Raw genomic sequence first — 20,468 nt, forward strand, 5'->3', positions numbered from 1 at the left:
AGTTGCCCTAAAGACAGTGACAGCGATAAGTTCACTGGCCACTAGGGAAGGGTCTGAGACTCTGTCCACAATTGCAGTGGAGGAGAAGAGCACACTGGCAACCAGGGAAGAGTCTGGGGCCCTGTCCACCGCATGCAGTGAGGGGAAGAGGAAACCACGTTGATATAAGAAGTGTGTGGGACCCGGAAAAAGAGACATTAAAGCAGAGAGGAAATCTTACTCGTAGTGGCGGAGATAGGTCCACTAGTCACAAGAGAAGGATCTGGGATCCTGAGAAGATTTGGGATATTGTTTAGAGCAAGTTACCAAGACAAAACCTGTATCAATCTGAAAGCACTGAATATCAAGTAATACCAAGAGAAGGGAGTCATTCTCTTAGTAGCAAAGCAGAGGCGGAGAGACGTCCGGGGAAGCAAGTCGTTCCCCCTCGCTTTGTGTGTCGGGAAAAGACCAAGAGAAGGGAGGCATTCTCTTGGTCTCGGAATAAAAGTCAGGTTGGTGACGCCAAGTGGGGGAGGAGGGGTCATTCCCCCTGGTTCTATTGGAACATGTACAGAATCCCACCAGGACAAGGGAGCCATTCACCCGTATAGAGCATTGCATAAAGACTGTTCTGAAAGCTACAAATCAGGAGAAGGGAGTCATTCCCCCTGCTGTTTATGTTTGAAGGAACATTTTGGTTAAGCAACAATCCCGATGAAGGAGAAAGGAGCAACTCACCATAAAGAAAGAACTTTGTGTTAGTTTACACTTAAGTTTTAGATTGTGATGGATAGAAGTAGGTTTTGAGGCCGGGAAATCCCTCTTAGAAGTCAGGGATAGTGAGGACCTCTTTTCCATTTTCCCAAACAAAATTCTACAACCAAAATCATTCCACCTTTATGTCAGTCTCCTTCTTCGAACCCCTTAAACAAGACACTGGTAATAGAGGCATAACAATAGTGTATTCCTGGACACTGCAAAATGAGAATGTTAATCTAGTGGTACAATAGCTTGGTATGACAATGCGCTTGAATTGCCACAAGTTGAGGTTAGTTTGTTGCTGTTGACTCTGGCATTAAAGTGTTTTGGCAGCCATGCAAAATACACACAGGAATCTTCTGTAGATCATGTAGAAACCGCTATGATCATGTGTGCTCCGAGAGCCAAACTGGCATGGTATTGTTGAAACAGTCATGGCAAATTCACGAGATAGTGTGAAACTTGCATGGCCATTTGCTGGGAGCAGTAGGAATGGAAGTAATAATGAGCAACTGGCGAATATGTTAATACTAGGGTGCTGTGGAATTTGGCGGGCAATTTGGGAACTGACAGGCTGGCATATTGATCAAATGGCATGAGTTGATCAAATGCCATGAGCTGAAAGCATCATTACATATTTGAGCAGCCATTAAAAAGTGTCACATTGAGCATCCTAGTGTTAGCAGCTCTGAGGAATTCTCGAGTAACACACTGATAGCAATGACACCATTATGTGTGCATCACGTTGGCAGTAAATTGGCATGTTGTGAAAGGACACTTCCGTTTGATAGCAATTCTGATTGTGTTTTATTTCCTTGTCATTCTGACTTCATGTTATTAACTGGCACGGTTTAATGTGCATTACATCTCCTCAGAGTGTTCAAATGGGTGAAAATATATTTCTTGGCACAATATTTAAAGCCTGTGGTATTTCTATAGGCAGAGCATCCAGTTGTGACAGGACCCATCTGAGGAAGAAAGACTGCTCTTCTGGGCACTGCTTCTGTGATTTTGCACACATAGTGTGTGTTAAACACGCAATCTTTCTGTTAGGCACACACTTTTCGGATCCACACAAACAGGGTTTGCTGGTTGCACCCTTGACCAGGAATCACAACAAATATCCTACCTTTGGCTGGCTAGTTTTCTTTGCAGATATGTACCAAGAGATGGAACTTGGTGGCCAGCGCATTAGAAAACAATACATTTACAACTTCGGCTATAACTGTTTATCATACATATTTTTCCAAAAGCACGGAATGGTGATGGATAGAAAGGTTCTGAATTAAGCATAACCACTGGCAATTACTATGAACAGCCTTCCAAACCATTATTGTTTTAGCCAAATGAAAATCAGTCTTGGTTCCACCCAAAAGGTGAAGGCAGTCCAGCCAAAACTGTTAGGGCACATCTCTTCTGTTCGAATCCACAAGCAACCTCAGACATGTTTTGGCTTCATTGGGCGTCATCCGCCAGGAGTAAGGTGGGTGTCCGGGCACAGTAAGCTCGGGACTAGGACTAATCATACATGTGCAACAATTATAAGCGCTGGCCATCGTCGAGAGCAGCCTTGGAAACCATCATTTTTCAGCTGCTGCATCAGTGCTTCAAAGTCGCCATTTATAAGCTTGGCTACTGGGCAGAGCCATGAACCACACAAGTCAAAATGGCAAATTTCTGCAGTGAGGAAAAGTTAAACATCTGGGCTCAGGATATCGATTTTTCATTAATTCAGAGACTGCTTTTCTCACCAATTGTGCACGAGGCGTGGCATGCGCTTGATTGCTCCATCGCTGCATTATGCAGTTCTAGGTGTTTCTTCACGATTGTTTCAGTGACCCGAGAAGAGGAAAATGCACTGAAAACAATGGCAAACAGGGATTTACTCAAAATGGCTCCAACTCATTGGCCATATTCAGAGCAGAGTAATCTCCCCATTCCGGAACGTGTGCTCCGAGGCTCGACTACGGTTCCAAAAGGCAGAGATCTGCTCTGCTGTCACCTTGGGTTGCACAACTGGGAGCTCCTCCTCTTCACCGCCACCTCCTCCACTGTCCCCAACCTCCATCCGCCCGGCAATGGAGGATCCACCCTGGAAGAACTCCGAGCCGTTCTCCTCTGTGCTGTTGGACTCAACGCCGACTTCACTTACAGTGCCAAGCGAGCTTGGAACAGCCTTAAAGCTACTGTTGTCCGACCGCCCTTCCCTTTGCCAGAAGTCAGAGATTTGATGCAGCATAACCGGTGGTGGGGCCAGAAGGTGCCGATCTGTGCCTGCCAAGGACATCGAATTCTGCCGGGCTGCGCGGGCCTTCAAAGGAGCTGGCTGAGCCCAGGGGTCCACATCTTCATTGGACCCTCTGGCAGGGGTTGCTAGTCCGTTTTCCTTCCTCCTGGAGGGTCCACCATACCAGAACTCTGATCTCTCCTTCATGGTGGCCGCCGGCTCAATCCACAATCCTTGCATAGAACTGCCAGTAGGGGAACTCCTTGCGGACATCTTGATGATCGGGCGCTTAGGAGAGTGCTGCCGTCGCTGCGTCAGAAATTTGCTGCATAACACAACAGTGCTGATCATGAAAATTCCAGCCACTATCGCTAGCGCTACCATTGCAATTAGGCAGCGTTGGCAGAGCAGGTCTTCGGGCGCTGTGGTCACCGTCTCAGTTGAAGTGGTCACTGTCGGAGATATCATAGTCTGGTTAATTTCAGGACTGGTGGTGATTGTCTGGTTGGAAGGAGACCATGGCAAGGTGCCTGTGGGTGGTTCAGACTTTCCCAAGAGCTTGGTTGTCTCCAGCAAAATTGGAGCGGGGAAACATGCCAACAGTGCCATCCCCAGCAGTGTGCCACAGGCTTCGGCATGGCGCCGGATTGACGCAGTTGCCATCGCTGTTCTCTCTGTGCGCCACCAGCAAAAATCTGAAAATTGAGAATAAGAAGTAGATTCAGTGTTATAAAATGCAAGTCGTGTCATCACTACACAATCACATGTCAGCACTGGCAAAGAAATGCTCATTTAAGGACAATCGCCTCTCACCCACTTTAAAAAAAAATGTTCTCTTAATAAAGTTCGCTTTTTCCAATGCAAAATTTAGTTGGGACCATCTATCTTCTAACTTTGAGGAGGCCATATTTCAGACAGATTCCTGCCTTAAAGAGTCATCAGCAACGTTTGTGGAGCAGCTGGTTTGCGCCTTTTGCTCGTCTTTACGTGCAGCCCATTCCAACATGAAGGATGGCATCCTTTCATTCATTTTTAAACCTTCTTGGAAATGTGACGACATTTCCTACACACCTTCAAATACATCAGACATTCTGAGAATAGCACTAATAGTTTCCTCCCCTCATGCACCATTTTCATAAATTGTACAATGTCCCAACGCTCAAGGAAGGTCCTTTAAGTTCACCTTACTGATCTGATTACTTTTTGTTCCTTATTGTAGTACACATCATTTGGCGATGATCCCCATTCCTTATCTTTATCCCATGCCGTTTTCTAAATACCCAATTTGTTTGAAAAAAATCGATTGAATGGTACATTTGACCGATTTTGGCCAGTACCAGTTGATCGCTGCCAAAAATACCAAACATGCAGAGCAGGGACTGCGGAGGTAACGGCCGCTCCCCATGTTCGGTATTTTTGGCATCAGGAGTTGCGGGGGACCCAAAAAGGAAAAAAAGAAAGGATGAAAAAAGAAAAAGGATGAAAAAAAGAAAAAGGGACGCTGCAGTGCCGGATCCGACACGCGTTAGAAGGACAGAACTGACGCTGCAGGGTACCGGATGAGGCCGCGGGGACTGAGAAAAGGTAAGTAGGGGTGGTTGTGGGGCTACTGGCGGTTTGGGGGGACCGATTATTTTTTACCGAGGTAAAATCATATTTGCAGCGAAATGGACTATGGTCAATTCCGCCGCAATTGTTTTTACCTCAGTAAAATAACCCAAATCTGCCGTTTTCGCTCACTATTCAAAACGGTCCATCTTACACCATCTGCTGAGGAAGCCGTCACTGGGCACATTCGACCCCTCCAACTTTTTCCTACTTACTGGATGGTGGTTTCTGGGTACAGGCTTTAGTAAACATGTGGTAACTCCCCTTTGACACCATCTAAACATCCTCACTTACTCTACTCCCATATATCAAGTTTTTCCCCAGGGTGTGGCACTAAAACAGCTACTATTTATGTAATGGATATGCCATGCATATACTGGATAGTGGAGGCTACGGTCCACTTGTACTTCTTGGTCTCTCACCGGTATATGACACAGCCATCAAATGACAGCTTATTTCAATACCTTTCCCACATTCGAATAAAATCTAGCATCCTGGAGTGGTTTTCTTCCTTTCTGGCTAGCTGTTCTCACCAAAGTGGGCCCATGTAGGTCCACGCCACCATACCACGGACCTGCGATGTGGCGCATGCTTCAATCCCGACACCAGTTCTATTCGTTATCTACAGGGAACCGCTGCATGACCTGCTCCTGGGCTCAGGGGTCTCCACACATCAGTACACATACGGTACTCAATTTGCAGTGATCCTGGGTGGACAGCCTTTGTACAGAACCACAGTGGAGAGGAGGTCTCACTGTCTCAGAAATTAAATCTCATTTAAAAAAAGGAACTTTTGTTACTCACTCACTCATCCTGCTCATTGCATCTGTCCATACCTGGCTGTCTTCTCCAGCCTCTTCTGGTGTACCCTTAGATTGGTTCTTGAGGCACGCTCCCATTATTGCATTATTGATTATCTCTTTGAACACATACATGAATGATGCTCCTCTTATCTCTCCCTTCATGGGAAAGTCAAGTCAGAGTGTTGTGATGTCATACAAGCTCTGCTAACACAAAGCAAAGGGGGGAATTATCCCATAAGCAGTGAGGAAAGGGATTAAGAACTAGACTAAAACAAGAGGGTCCGCACTGCTGTGGGTTCAATTAATAATTAGTTCGAGTAACAAGTTATTTGTCAGGGTGTACCACAAGGGTATCACTCAAATTATCAACAAATTGTCAACAAATCGTAGGACATAGAACAATTTTACTCCTGCCAACTCTTTTGAGAATAACTTGTGCAGTAGCCCAATATAAACCATAAATAAGAATATTGGCTGGGATCTAGGCCACCATACAGTTGGCAGTTTGTTGTCCAGTTTCTTTTAGAATTCTTTTTTGTCAACTTTGTTCAAATGTTTGAAGAAAATCCTATATTTAGGTTTTTGTGTTTGGTGTCTCTTGACTATTAACCTTCCAACCATCGAACAAATGCATTTATATGTTTCTTGTATTGCTTTTTGTTTAGTTGTTTATGTATTATTTACACTATTTCTTTGTTAAATAAATATTTTTTACGGTTTTTCAATCATCAGACTACCCTGTTTGCTTTCAGAGTCTGCTACAGCCTAAAAATTTGAGTGATACCCTTGTGGTACACCCTGACAAATAACTTGTTACTCAAACTAATTATTAATTGAACCCACAGCAGTGTGACCCTCTCGTTTTAGTCATACAAGCTCTGGCCCAAAAGAGGTGATGGCTGGAATGTTTAGAACTAATCTTTGCCTCTGGCATTGATCTCGGCAAACCTGCAGACTATTGTTCTTCAGCCAGCCAAGCGAATATATAACAGGGAAAGACCATTTACAATTCGGGCCCGAGCGATACCAAAAGGAGCAGTCCAGCCCACATTGCTAAGTCGCATACCTTCTGTACAAGCAGCCCTACACATGTTGCAGCCTCATTGGGCGTCATCAGCGAGGAGTAGCCTGGTTCTGTAGGGTCAGCAGGCTGGAAGGTTTAGAATTAATCTTCTCCTCGTGCATTGCTCTGGGAAACTGTCTAGATCATCGTTCTTCAGCAGACTTTGTTAACATCCAGGCAGGATAACAGATCACAATTCTTCCTCACATTTCTTTATCTGGCCGTGTAATTAATTCTTCATGCCACATCTCCATTGGGAGCAAGAACCCCCAAGTCTGAATAATGTGTGGTGTAGTCTCTCTTGCTGGGTCTGAGGAGGAGTCTTGCTGCTGTATTCTGGATCTGTTGCAGTTTTTTTTGGTGAGGTAGTCGGGCATTTCAAGATGCATACTGTTGGCATTGTAAATCCTGACATGACATGAGAAAGATGAAAGTATCCTAACTTGTAGGACACTTAGTCACCTGCACACTGTGAAAGGCAAAAAAAAAAGATCACACATGTATAGACCAGTTACGGTTTAAAAATATTCTTTGATTGGCCACCTTGGGGGAAGAGATGCACTAGCTCTTCTGTGCGGCTCCCATTCTGCCGCGAGTTTTGGGGTCTTGAGCCTCGCCCAAGGTCGTCAATGTCCCGGGTGAGTTGTACCCCCCTTGGATCCTGAGTCGCCGAGGCAAGCCCTCAGAAAAAACAGGGGCAATCGGGCCGGCAGCGCCGGAGATCTGAGCAGGTCCTATCAGCTCAGGAAGCAGTGGGGATCCGGGCCCGGCCTGGGCTATGAGACAGAAGTGTAGGAGGAACAGCAAAGACAGCACTAAGCCCAGACACAGGGAGGGGAGTGGCCCGGAAGAATTTGAGTGAGTCCAGGTGTGGCTAGTGCAGCAGAAGAACCCCAACCAAGGCCTAAAGGGTTGAAGTGTGGACTAAGGCTGAATGGAGGATCACATAAGAGATCGCTTTCCGTGCACCAGCGCTTAGCGCCAAGACCATACAGCAGACCTGGTGGGAGTGCGCTTGCCGTGCACTGGAGCAGAGCTGGTCGAAGGACGCGCCGGCAAGGAGACCCTGTGATCAGGTCCGGTGGTGGTCTAAAGAAAGGGGCCAGGGGGATGGCTTGGGGGTCCCAGGGAAAACCCCTACAGACCTCTATGCTATACAAAGTGCTCTGGGCCCTCCCAGAGGTGATTAGATACGGGGATCAACTACACTGCCTCTCCGCCTTCCACAACAGCGAGGGCTGGGACACTGTCACATTCGCCCCAAGGGTATATAGCACCTCACTCGAAGCAGCTGGAACATCCAGAGCTGGAGCCCGTCCACCAGTGTCCCCACGCCGGGACTGAAGCCTCTGGGGACAACATTGTGAATAGAAGAGCTGGGATCAAGAGTGATACAGCAACAACGAATAGAGCAGCCCTCCCACGTGGTGTAGCTTAGTGCTCTACGTGCCATTGCTTCCAGAGTGCGGGCTGCCCGATCTACGTGGGATATGCTTCACTGCAGGCCCGTGTCCCAGATTGGCAGAAGCAGATTGTGGTTTTCGATCCCAACCTCACTCTGCCAAAGCAGATTCTCCCAATCCTAGGAGCTTCCCTGGCTTCAACCACATTGAGCCTTGGCCCCGTCCCCCTGGGAATGAGGTAGAGCTAGCAGCCCTCTCTCAGTGGGACAATTTTCAGAGGAAGGTGTTTGTTGAGGGGGAGCGACACTCGCTGGCCCACGGCCTGCCAAGGGGGAGCACGGTCAGAAAGGGTACAGGAAGGGGAGATTGGCGTGCTTGCATGAGTTACAAAGCCACTCTTTAAAAGTATAGGCCTGGGGAGGAACCCCCTATCCAGTGTGAAGAACCCCCACAACGAGCCTAAATGTGGCAGATGTTGCAGACGGGATTTCCGCAAAGACAGACATTGTAGCCTTAATGGAGGAGATGAGGTGAATTTGCACATACACTGGCCGGAGGATAGTTGGCCTTGACAGTAGGGTGGAAGCGCTTGATAGACTGGAGGGGCTGGAGGCCAATTAGTCCTCAGTGGACATCCTGGAAACCCAAATGGATATGTGTATTTCAGAACTGGAAAGGAGGGAAGAGGAAATCACCTTGAAAATTGATGATTTTGAAAATCGAGAGAGGTGCAACAACTGGAGGTTCTTTGGCATCCCGGAGAGGGACTGTGAAACATCATTAGAGCAATCAACGAGGTGATTAAGAAAATCTCTAATGATAACATTACTACAGTGCCAACCATTGACAGCGCCCACTGAGCGGGAGGTTGTGCCCACGGCCCTCGCTCAATCCTGACCAGATTCCATTATTATGCTGAAAAATCTAAGGTTGTGGACAAGGTTCGGAAAGTGGGCGTGGTGAAGTGGGGTGCAGCCTGAATCGGCATCTTCCAGGACCTCTAATCGTTCACTCTGTCTAGGAGGCGGCAGTTTGGCCCCCTGAACAAATGCCTCAGTTCCAAGGGAGTGAGATACAGGTAAGGGTTCCCATTTTCATTGGTGTTCGAACTTGAAGGATCCAAGTATAAGCAAATCGCAGAGGATTATATCTGTAGGGTCTCGGGGGAATTGATGACTGAGGAGGTGCTTAGATCTATGGCTGGTCCCCGGGAGGGTGCAGCGGACGGAGAACGGAAGAAGGTGTGTTCGCGGGATGGACAGCAGTTTAGGGAGCATGAACATTTAAGAAACTGAATACCCCTCCCCCAGCAGGATCTTGAGGAAGTAGATGGGAACAGGGAAGGTTTCTGATTATCAGTTGGGCTGGAGTAGTGCCCTCATGGCCCGGGGTGGGGGTTAGGGAGAGGGGTGGTGTGTTAGTCGGGGTTGGTTTGTGTGTGATGGGGGCTCAGGAATAAAACTGGAGTGCTCATTTATATAGATGGCAGAGGGAGACTGGCAGTCCGGTCGTAAAGATCTATGTTTACTGGCAAAAGACCGGACGCTGACTAGAGTGTGGTGAGGGTGTTTTTTAAGGTCAGGTGTACAACAGCTAATTTGGGCAGGTTCTTGATCCATAAGATCAGGGGGTTGCCGGCTACAAGGGTGCCCTTACTAAAGGCGGGAGCCCGAATGGTGGGCCGGTCTTTGAAAGGGAAACGCTGGATATTACGTTGCAGGAGTTCAAGCGACTTAAAGTACAATTGATGTTTATACGCAAAACTCATTGGGTCAAAGGGAGAGAGCCAGCATTCAAAGCTAGATCCATAGACAAGGTATGCAGAGCCAAACCCAGTTTTAAGACCAAGTTAAAGGGAAGCTTCAGCTTTTTGTGGGGGATACCTGATATTGGGGCGGGAGGGGAGACTTCAATATGGCCTTGGATCCAGCGACTGACCGGATGAGTGTGACTGGTTCTGCCCCCTCTCAGACTTGGCAAGTGCAAGCCAACCGCTTTAGCCAGATAAATGAAGAGCTTGGAGGTGGTGGATTCCTATGCGGGGGTGCAGGTGGAGGTCCCATCGTACACATACTATTCTCATGTCCATGATTCCTATTCAAAGATCAATTATATTCTTCTGCACAAGGGGGTTACGTGACAGGTCACTGAAACAAAGATGGAGCCTATACAGTGGTCGCATCACAACCTGATCAGAACAGTGATAGGGGACTGGAGGGGATGGGAGCATGGGGGTAGGTGTAGGTGTAACAGCCTCCTTCTAAAAGACTAGCAGGTGTTCCAAGGTATCTTGCACAATATACAGGAATAGTTTGGATTTAATGACAATGGGTATGTGGGGCTTCCGAGCTTATGGGACACATTTAAGGCCACCATTAGAGGTGAGCTCATGAGAGTTGGAGCCCAGAAATTGAGGGAACGAGAGAAGCGGGAAGTGGAACGGAGAGGGAAAATAGGAGTCTTGCAACCGGAGGGGAGGGACGTTATAAGCCTAACACCGGAGGAGATGGAGCACATGAGAGGGTATAAGACCCAATTAAAGGAGCTTTTGATCCATCAAACGGAAAGGAAATTGATGTTCCTTAAACAGAAATATCACGAGAAAGGGGAAAAGGGGGATACAATCCTGGCCTGGAGACTGAGGGAACTAGGGAAAGTTAGAAGGGTAGAGGCCCTTGTCATGCCGTTTGCAAGAAGAATTCCCTGGCGTCTAGGAAGCCGATGGCGCCTTCTCCGCCATTAGAATGTTCCACCTTGGCCTTTTACTTCCTGTTGTATCGCACTAGCCTTTTCTGCCGGTCTATCCCCTGCTTCCATATTTAACCACACCTCCTTGCTTGGTTCAGTGCGTTGCAACTTTTTGCCGTAACACTCCGTACCTCGCACTCTGTGCCTTGTTTATCTACCGTGCCCAGTTTTCGCTACCTTACCGGTCCCAGTCCGATGCAGCCTCTTCCTACCCCGCATTTATTTTTGTCTTTTACTGCCCGCAGTCGGAAGTACCTTTGTTCCTGTATCCTCTTTGCCTTTGCTTTCCCTCTGTTTACTTCGTTTCCTCCTTCTAATCTCCTCCCCTTTCTCTCGGCTCCTCGGCCCCTCCCTCTCTTGCTCGAACCCTGTCCTCCGACCCGTTTTTGGGTTTTTTCTCCTCTTACCTTTTTTCCCTTTTCTGTCTTGTCTTCTGTCTCTAATCCTTTTTTCGGCTTGTTTGCCGCCCTGCTTACGATCCGGGTTTCCTTCTCTTTGGAATCCCAATCTGCCGGTGTTCACGGACAGCGCATCCAGCTCCTTCCATCACGTGATCATTGTTACGGTCACAAGATCCTTCACGTACCTGGAACCACAATACACCTGGAGTCAGCGTCTACCTGGAATCAACACTTACCTGGAACCAGCCCTTGTCTGGAGATACAGCTACTCTGCAACAAGTCTCAACACTCAAGAAAGGTTTTTTTAAGCATCCGCTTTTTTCCTCTCTTCGTGGCTTCTTCGGGAAGGGGTCCCTTGCATTCCTGTTCTTTCAGGGAGACAGGGTGGCTTCTAACCGCAGAAGGCTTTTTCTCTTCACTAAAAGGAAAACATCAAGGAGAAAGGGACGAAGAGACAAGTCATCTTCAAAAGATTCAGGTGAGGAGTCGGTTCAGGATAAAGACAGTTCTAGTTCCGAAGAAACCTGTGACAACCTTGACAACCCTGACAGCCCTGCAAACTAAATAGGGTCAAACGACTTACTCTGAAAATATGTTTCTGTCTTTCCAAGATTCTGCCCTCCTCAATATTCAGTATAATGTCCAATACAATTAGCAACACAATCCAGAGCAAATAACCACCAAACAAAGAAGCACTTATTATAATGTCACCCTCTGCCCCATATTGCTCTCCAGTCCACAAAAACGATGCCATTACCCCCATCCCAACCACACCACACACAACCCGACCGACATTGGTTTTTTAAACTTGCTTGTTTTTCCCTAGCAGCTCTGTCCCTGCTGGTTTCTCACTCCACCATTGGTTCTTCAATTGGGTCCACATGTAGAAACAGGAAATAAGGTGAAGAGTGATCTAATTCAGAGCCCCATTATTCACTGTTTGGTGCATGGTGGGGCTATGAATCAAAAGCCCCCACTGCCTCCTGTGGAGTGGCGTTTGCCAACACCACCCTGTGTCTGCTGTAGGGACTGAGGCCCTGATTCCCCCATGTGTGGTGGGTGCCCCATCACACTTGGGGGTGTGAAGGCATGCCGATGCGGTCTACATTGTGCTCCAATCACTGCTAGCCATAGGGGAGGCTGGCCATGACGTTGACCTCTGTGCTCCAATCTCCTCAACTCCTCCATAATGGGAGGCGGGGTATTCGTCCAATACACCTTATTGATGGGCCTCCACCGGTCTGAACCCTCTAAGATGCACACACAGGCATGCAATCCCAGATCCTTGGCTGGCCTACCACCATGTCTGATCTGCATCCAATTGCAGATTGGCCCCGCAGCACTTCCAGCCTTGTGCAGTTCGCCATCCGCAATGGTGTGTCCTCAATTGGTCCAGGCTGGATGGTGTGGCTAGGCCATCTAAAGAACTACTTTTGTGCCATCATGGCAATAGAGCAAGGGCTGAAGTGGTCTATGCTACTATAACGCAGGGCAGGGGACTGCAACCTTTAGACCGCAGGAGGTTTTGGGATACATCGACCATCACCATAGCCAGCATAGTCAATGGTGAGGGACCATAGGAGTTAAAGTCCAAAACAATTGGAGAGTCGCAGGTTGCAGACCCCTGTGGTAGGTCACAATGTTTAGGAGTTGTCTATATCAGACATCCGAGTTATGGCACCTGAAGGAATTAAGTTACCTCTCAACGTGAAGGAATATTAAGGACAAAATTCAACTGGATTATCGGCCATGAAATTATCCTTGTATGAAGTAATACAAGGGACCAACAACTGAAAAATTTGAACTGAACCCAAAACACTATGAAATACCACTAATGTGATGCAAATAATAAATGGTAACTAATAATACCTTGTCCATCTGTTTTGTCATACACACTACTTTACTACGTGTATACTATTTCAATCATTGGGCAACCTCAATGAACGTATTACCTTGCAGCCACAGAAACTAGTGAGAGTTAATAGCAGCTTACAATAGGAGCTCGCGTAAAAGATTGCTAGAAGGTTCCATTTCCTCAACATATATCAGACATTGGCAGGGACAATGATCATGAGACATAGACCGCAACCCGCACAACACAATTGCACCCTTTAGTTCCACCCATGCTTTGAGAGGTTAAAACGCTGCCAAAAGTGAAAGAAGCCAATTGGATGGCTCAACAGCTCCAATGCGAGAGATTGACACAGGGACGTCATTTGGGGGTCACAGCTGCGACATCTGTGTTCTCCCTACCTACCCCTGTGGTCTCCCTTGCTACCCCTATAAAATAAATATATATATATATATTTTCCTTTGTTTATTTTTTTAACTGGAAGCTCCTGGGCTGTGGCCAGCACTCTTTCTTTCTAGAGTGGCAGGCTTTCTTGGTCAGGCCTGTTAAAAAAGAACAAGGGGTTCCACAAGTGTAGCACTCTGAGCAGTGACCCCAAATAAGACAGAATATCGGAATAACAAATAATTTGTCTTTCTGGAATTCTTTACAATAATTGCTAGACTCATTAATTAAAGGTTTATTGCAGGCCCACTTCAGGGGGGTGAGTCACTGATTTAGTGTGTTCTTCAACATTCACAATGCAGGCAAAAACGTCCAAAAAAGCATTTAGAGTAGAATAAGCATCCATTATGTATTTTGCTTTTCGCAAGTTGCAGTTATAGCTTGTTTTTTTCTGCCACTGTCTCTGTTACGTTCATCACAAGACATTCCATCTCGGCGCCCTCGGTCACTTGACAAAATCCTTGTGCCAAAAAGCGTGCGCACAGTGTGGAAATATTTGACCATAGCACATAATGTAGCCCTTGATCTTATTGTGCCACAATGAATGCTTTGTTGTAATGTGTCTATCTTTCCCATCTCCCTGGCATGCTGTTCAGGATGTTTGTCTGCATGTATGAGGTAACGAGTGCCCAGATTATGGGGTGCTGTGTGAGTGTGCTGTTTTCCATGCGCTACTCTAAATTCTTTAATACACAGTTATGAACCCTCCCAATGGTATGTAGTTTGCCAGCCTCTGAAGTCTGAAAGGTAGATCCACGCAGGCTTGACGTGGCTAACATAGCACCAGACCTGCAGATGAACTGGCCTGCTGTTAAATCTCATCTCAGTTACCAGTTCTTGGTATCCACTACAGAGTGTAATTTGCTTTCTGACTTTGAGATCATTCAGACATGTAATTGCTCATTTTTAAATAGCCGGTAAAATAGCTATAGCGGGTAAGATAGTTCAGTGGGTTGAGCGCTCTCTACTGCTATGTGTGTGTGATTTGCAGGTTTGAATCCTGGCAAGGTCATCTCAGCCTTTCATCCTTCTGAGGTCAATAAATGAGTACCAACACAAGTTGGGTGATATTGTATGTGTATTTGTTCTATATAAAGCGCTTAACTGTAAGTGCTATATAATAACATAGCATTATCATTTGGCCTTGGACGTCTGCTTGCATTCACAGTAATTTGGTAATATGGGTCTATACACACTGATATTAATGATACATGTGGTGATCCATTCTTGCATGAAATGTATATCACAGTGATATCGTAGCCATATGTTTCCTAGTGTAATTAGGAACAATGTAATGTGATGCCAATTGCTGTTTTGTCAAGGTGTGAAAGGTCGTTTTCCATCGCTTTTCGTGATGTCACTTCGGGTGGGGTCAAATGACATTACTTCCTGTGATGTCATCAGAGGTCAAGGGTCATGTGATTTCACTTCTGTTACCCCCTGGCATTTTGGTGAAATGACATCCCTGGATTGACACCTGACAAAGTTGAGTGAGGTACTCAACACAAAACGTGTGTGGACCTGCCTGCAGACGCCCATCCTGTGAGCAGCCTGGAGTTTTTGTGAGAAGAGCCAGGGAAGGGGAAGCAAACGCCAGAGTCGCTGCAATGGAAAGGGACCTGGATAGGCCAACGGAGGAGTCAAAAGCCCTCACTATGCACTGCACGAAAACCCACATTTTGACTTGGAAGTTAACTGATGCAAATGGCAAAAAAAAGCCCTGAGATCCACTAGCCCTGCAGGCACTAATCAACATAAGCACGATAGTCAATGTACAACCTGAAAAAAAGTAACGGCTAATGCCATGAAAAGAAATCGGCGAGAGAGCATGGTGTGCATGCAAAATCGAGGCACAGGCTCCAGGCACTTCCAGCATTTGCGACAAGTGGACTGAAATGCACTGATAAGATGGCCAAAGCTTTTTCCAGCCCTTGGCTGTAAGCTGAAAGAAAACAGAAGACTGCAAGCAACATCTCGATTGGCTGACGGCCAAATCAAATTGCGAGGCACGGTTGAGCCAGAAGGCGAAGCCGGGCCCTGTACTAAGGCCCGGGTCTCTCCTTGTCTGCCTGCACTGCCCTGCTACCTCCGAGATGTCCTCCTGTAAGCTGATGACCACCAGGTAAGACGTGCAACAGCTTCTCCTCCATGAGCATCATCTCGCATCTCCGGGCCTCCACATTGAATACAGCTAACCACCATCTCTGTCTGAATGACGATAAGACAGAGCTGTTTATATTCGACTCGCCACACCGCCTCAAACGCCTTAAACCCTCCCTTGCTTCCTTTCTCATCGACGGGAAGAGCACCCCAGTATCTTCTCTGAGAAACCAGAAAGTATCTCACCCACTAGTTCCAGGGGATTTGTCATCCAGGTGGCCAGGACATGGCCATAACTTTTGGATCCAGTTCCTGTGGGTGGACCAGTGCGGGAAGATCACCTGGGTGTGGGCTCTTCAGGAATGGGACACCAGATGGTGAGACACGGTCTCCCCTTCCCTGTAACACCTTTACCCCATCCTACCCGGTAGGATATTTACAAACTCTACCCCCCCGCCCCATGTGTTTACAACACAAACACTTTATCACAGACAGCCCCGCTCTAAGGGAAAACAGACTAACACCTGAGCCGTGTAAGTGGCATGTCCCAATGCTATGGTCAAGCAAGGTCTCACACCTGACTTCCATTACACTTCCCCACATGGATAAAAGGCAGTGCACAAGAGCACACTCAGAGAGGCAAAACACACCAGAAAACAGCAATTTCAAGACAGCAGCTGAGCAAGAGGGGAAGGCGGCAAAACCAAAGGGGATCCCAAGGAGGGAAATTCCCCTGAACTTTCTGACAAGGAACCATTACTATCCAGAGACCTCGAGAATAGAAAGCATAAGACCAAGAAACCAGTCTGAAGATTCCTGCAATGTGTGTCGGAGATACCCGGGGCCCTCCTACGTCAATAATCAAGGTGGGGAGAATCATCAGCTGCCGTGCTACCGTCCTTGGCTCCAAGAACAAAGGAACATCAGTGAAGTCAACACAGCCAGTGAGTTGGGGAGAACGATACAAGACCGGTCTGTGTTGAAGCCAAGGTTGCAAGCAGCATTATCGTATGGCGAGCACCGCAACAAACATTGTTAAAACATGTGTGATAAGAGACGTGAGTGAAGTTAAACTACTGATGAGTGATTGAACTTTAAAGCAAGCTACAATACGTTTGACAGAGTGGTCCGGCACTGCGGGGGTGCTCAATCGAAGTTCTCTGTAAGGTGTCCAGCTGAGAAGTAATAACAGCAGATACATTTGGTCCGAGCCTAACAGGGGAGACAAATTGAAAGAGAATGAGTAAATGTGAATTGAAGTGGTCCTGCAATGGACCAAGCAAAATCCTGTGCACAGTCGAAAGTTTTCGATTTGAATGAAATAGAGAAAGTGTAGAAAAGTACATGAATGTGGCCCGAGCCGGGCTGAGGTAGACCAATTGAAGGTTTTGTGTTAAAGTCAGTCTGAGCCCGGCGGAGGAGGGCCCGGGGGTGAACAGTAAATCACCTGAGAAGTTATATAAGTGAAAATCCTAAGAAGAAAGGAACTTTACTGTTTTGTCGTGTTGCATCAGGCCCTCTGAAATAAGAGACTTTGCATGACAAAGAGACTTTGGCACATAAGGTCCTGATGTGGAAGTCTTGAACTGCATCCTCATGCTGGAGAAGGCAGAGACTGTGCTAAATTAGAGTGTGCCGCCTTATCCCGTGCTAAAAACATGGGGAAGGGAAGCCAACGGCTTGAATATCCTGACATATCATTTCTTGAACACTTTTCTTTTGCATAACATTGTTTGCCACACTATTTTTATTTAGAAGTGAGGCTTGGCAAAAGGTTTATTAGTTTGGGCCCTTTATTTTGACAAGACACTACTAGGACTGAGCTATTATTATTTGATGGTCGTAGCTTGCTCCCATCTTTAGATTTAGGGGTCTACCTTGACTCTGAGCTTAACATGCACAAACATGTTAAGGCTGTAGCCTCATACGCTGCATACTCAACCAAACTCATTAACTTACCCAGGAAGTTCCTTACCCCCAGAAACTGCATCACGCTAGCCTCAGCCAGTATTGGCAGCAAATTAGATTACTGCTATGGCATTCTCGCAGGAACCTCCTAAATAAAACTCAATAAATTACAGCTGATCCAGAATAACACCCTGAGGGAAGTGTGGGGCCTGAAACAATCAGATCACATCTCCCTAGTTAGACGCGAAGTACACTGGCTACCAATCAAGGCTCGAATTGAGTTCAAAATCTTATCCATCACTCATCAATGCCCCCATAACACTGCCCCCACTATCTTACCCAACACATCAGAAAAAAGTCCAACCTACGTAGCCTGCACTTTTCCTAATCCACCCCACTAACTACCCCCAGATTCACCAGAAAAAGAGCAGAAGGAACAAGCCTCACCGTCATTGCTACCACCCCGTAGAACTCCCTCCCACCCTCTATCCAAGAAGAAACCATCTACCTAAACTTTTGTAAAAACTGCTCTGTTCAACAAATATGCCTGAAACTTGTAGCCACAATGTAATCGTCTGTAACCTAATGGTATTGTGTAACATTGTACCTGTTACAATGCACAGAATGTTTCTGTACTCACTAGCGCTGTGATACCTCGAAGTCTTAGGTGCTATGAACAAATAATCTAAATAAAATAAATACATTGGTTAACACAAAAAACAAGAGGGTCACAAGTCAATGAAGTAAGATAATCTCTTATATTATAGATACTTCATTATATTGATTAGACACAGTATAGGACTAACAAAACAATATAAGCTAAGGAGTTTTTTTAAGCAATTTGGCAAGCACTGTTTAGATGGCTACAATTATAAAGTTACCTCATTCAGGTTACCCATTCAATAATAGTGGACTGATTTCCAGTGTAACTAGACAATTGCGCATTAACCAACACTAGAGTTAAATGAATTATTTGATGAAGCTACTGCGCTCAATAACAAAGGAGAAAACAAAATAGACCAAGTCTTTTTTACAGGATCGGGCCTAGAAAATGCAAAGTCCACATTGCAAATGTTAAATTGTAATCTTTATTTAGCTTCATGTATAGAATTTCCAGTCATAATCAATATCTTGTGTTTTTTTCTTTTGTAATGTCTTTCGGTGCATATTTCTCTTGCTTGATCAGGCTTTGAGTTTATCTATAAGTAATGATTGTTTAATTCCTTTCTTTATATGTTTATCCAAAAGATCCATATTGCAACTGTGAACACATCACAAAGCAGACACAGACAACAGAATCAAGTTTGATCTACAAATGTTTATTAACCCAAAATGCAGGATGGAGTAAGGCCTAATTTGCCCTATGATAAGGTGGGATTTCCAAACCTAAAGAAAAGTAAGGATAGTCTGTGTCAGTAAGTCCGAAGTAAATGTCTGTCTGTGTGACAAAACCTATAATTGTCCTTACAACTAACAGTATGCAATGTGTCGGGATGTACACATCAAAATGAGTAGTATTCAAAGTAAAGTCCAGAGCTTCTTCCAGCTCTTGTCTTGTAGTCAGCTTCCCCTTCCGTGAGGTCAAAATGCTCCATGAAGCACCAGGGTTCCCTTCCCTAGAGTTCAAATCTTGCAGCTTTTCATAACAGCACAGTTCCTTGGGACACTTCCCAGCTCTTATGATAGTTCACATAGGCAGTTCTGTTTCTTGACTTCAAAACACACAAGAATTCGTTGTAGTTTACACACAAGCTTCTTTATAGGTGCTTTCGGTGGCCTTTTCACACAGGGGAGCACTCAGTCTAGGCATCAGACCACAGGGTCCACCCATTACAGGTTACTCAAACAATGGCCCTTCTTAGCTGCTTTTCCATCAACACCATACCACTGCTTTAACTTGACAGTGATGCTCGATTTATTTTCCTGTGTCACACTCTCCTGACACTTTATCGTGGCTGTGTCGGAATAGAAATAATATTATGCCTCCTATTGTAATAATTGTATGTGTATTGGCCTACGCCAAGTTGTCTAAACATCTTGCGCGAACAAACTCCACGGCAAGGTCTTGACCTCAGAGAAATCAATGTAAGCCGCCATCTTGGATTAAGCCGCCATTTTAGGTTCTCTTGTTATGCAGAAATCACCCTGAACATCAAAATGGAGGCCAAATGACATGCCGAATAAGATTCTGGTTGTTGTGACCTCCGTACAGCTGAATAATTAATATGCGTGCAGGCCACTTGTTGGGGTCGCGAACAGAGACCTTGTCCTATTGTTGACCTATATGTAAATGTACTACTTATATCAGCGAAACTAATCAAAATGCATATATTAAAGGTTGACCTTGCAAGGAACCCTAAGACCAGTATTGTATTTCGCAGAATGGTTAACCCGCAAAAGGGTTGGCCAAGGGCTGGACAAATTGTATAAATAGCCTGGGTATTCCAATGTGCGGTCTCTCACTGAACACATCGAACCCTCGTTGAAGTTCGTTATGTTGTACTGAGAGCCGAATAGCTATCCGTTTGTCAGTTGACTTGGTAACTGTTGTAGCTTGAAATAAAGCACTTGTATGTTTCTTTGTAACCTGTGTTGGTGTGTTTCCTTTCAGGCTTCCCGGCCTCATATTATTTTTCTGTTTTCACAGTTGGCGCCCGAATAGGGACCTTCAAGATTGATGCCGGATCATTGAAGGTTGACGCAGGCTATCGAACCGGGATCGGACAGTGTGATACTGCGGGCCCGACCGAACGAGACACGATACCTCGGCAGCGCTGCACGATCCGATCCTTGAACGATAGTCGTGTGGTCTGACAAGGCATCTTGACGAGGGTCCATTTTTGAGGCGGGCAGATTTGTCGAAACCACCAAACACAAGGTAAAATTTGTTAGGTAAGTTCTTTGGTAAACCGTACGGTCCTCCTTAGGTTTGGTCAGGTGTAGTCGTGACCCGACTCTTAATTTAACCCTGACAATTTGAATTTGGCGTATTGTATCTGCAGACACAATTATTGACCAGGTAACACCAATTTTTTGTGAAATGCCTGGGAAATTGTCTAGCTGCTTTAGGGCACTGTTCCGAGGCGATCGACAATCTTTGGAATTTAGCCGCCCGGCACCACAGGAGGGGTCGCCGGCATGTACTATGTACTGTAAGCATGGCATTGGAA

General features: G+C 46.1%; 1 protein-coding gene across 2 annotated transcripts in view; it reads right to left on the minus strand.

Annotated features, from left to right (window-relative positions):
* Positions 1 to 1,524: 1,524 nt before the first annotated feature.
* The window catches only part of C3PH16orf54 (chromosome 3p C16orf54 homolog), a 112,253-nt gene continuing 93,309 nt past the window's right edge, over positions 1,525 to 20,468 (minus strand). For both annotated transcript variants that reach the window (XM_069651965.1, XM_069651964.1), the window contains exon 2: positions 1,525 to 3,663. In XM_069651965.1, the coding sequence (XP_069508066.1) occupies positions 2,657 to 3,631 (975 nt within the window). In that variant the 5' untranslated portion in view covers positions 3,632 to 3,663 and the 3' untranslated portion in view covers positions 1,525 to 2,656. The remainder of the gene's footprint in view (positions 3,664 to 20,468) is intronic.

This window comes from Ambystoma mexicanum, chromosome 3p, assembly GCF_040938575.1.
Source record: "Ambystoma mexicanum isolate Mex_15411 chromosome 3p, UKY_AmexF1_1, whole genome shotgun sequence".
Classification (NCBI taxonomy): Eukaryota; Metazoa; Chordata; class Amphibia; order Caudata; family Ambystomatidae; genus Ambystoma; species Ambystoma mexicanum.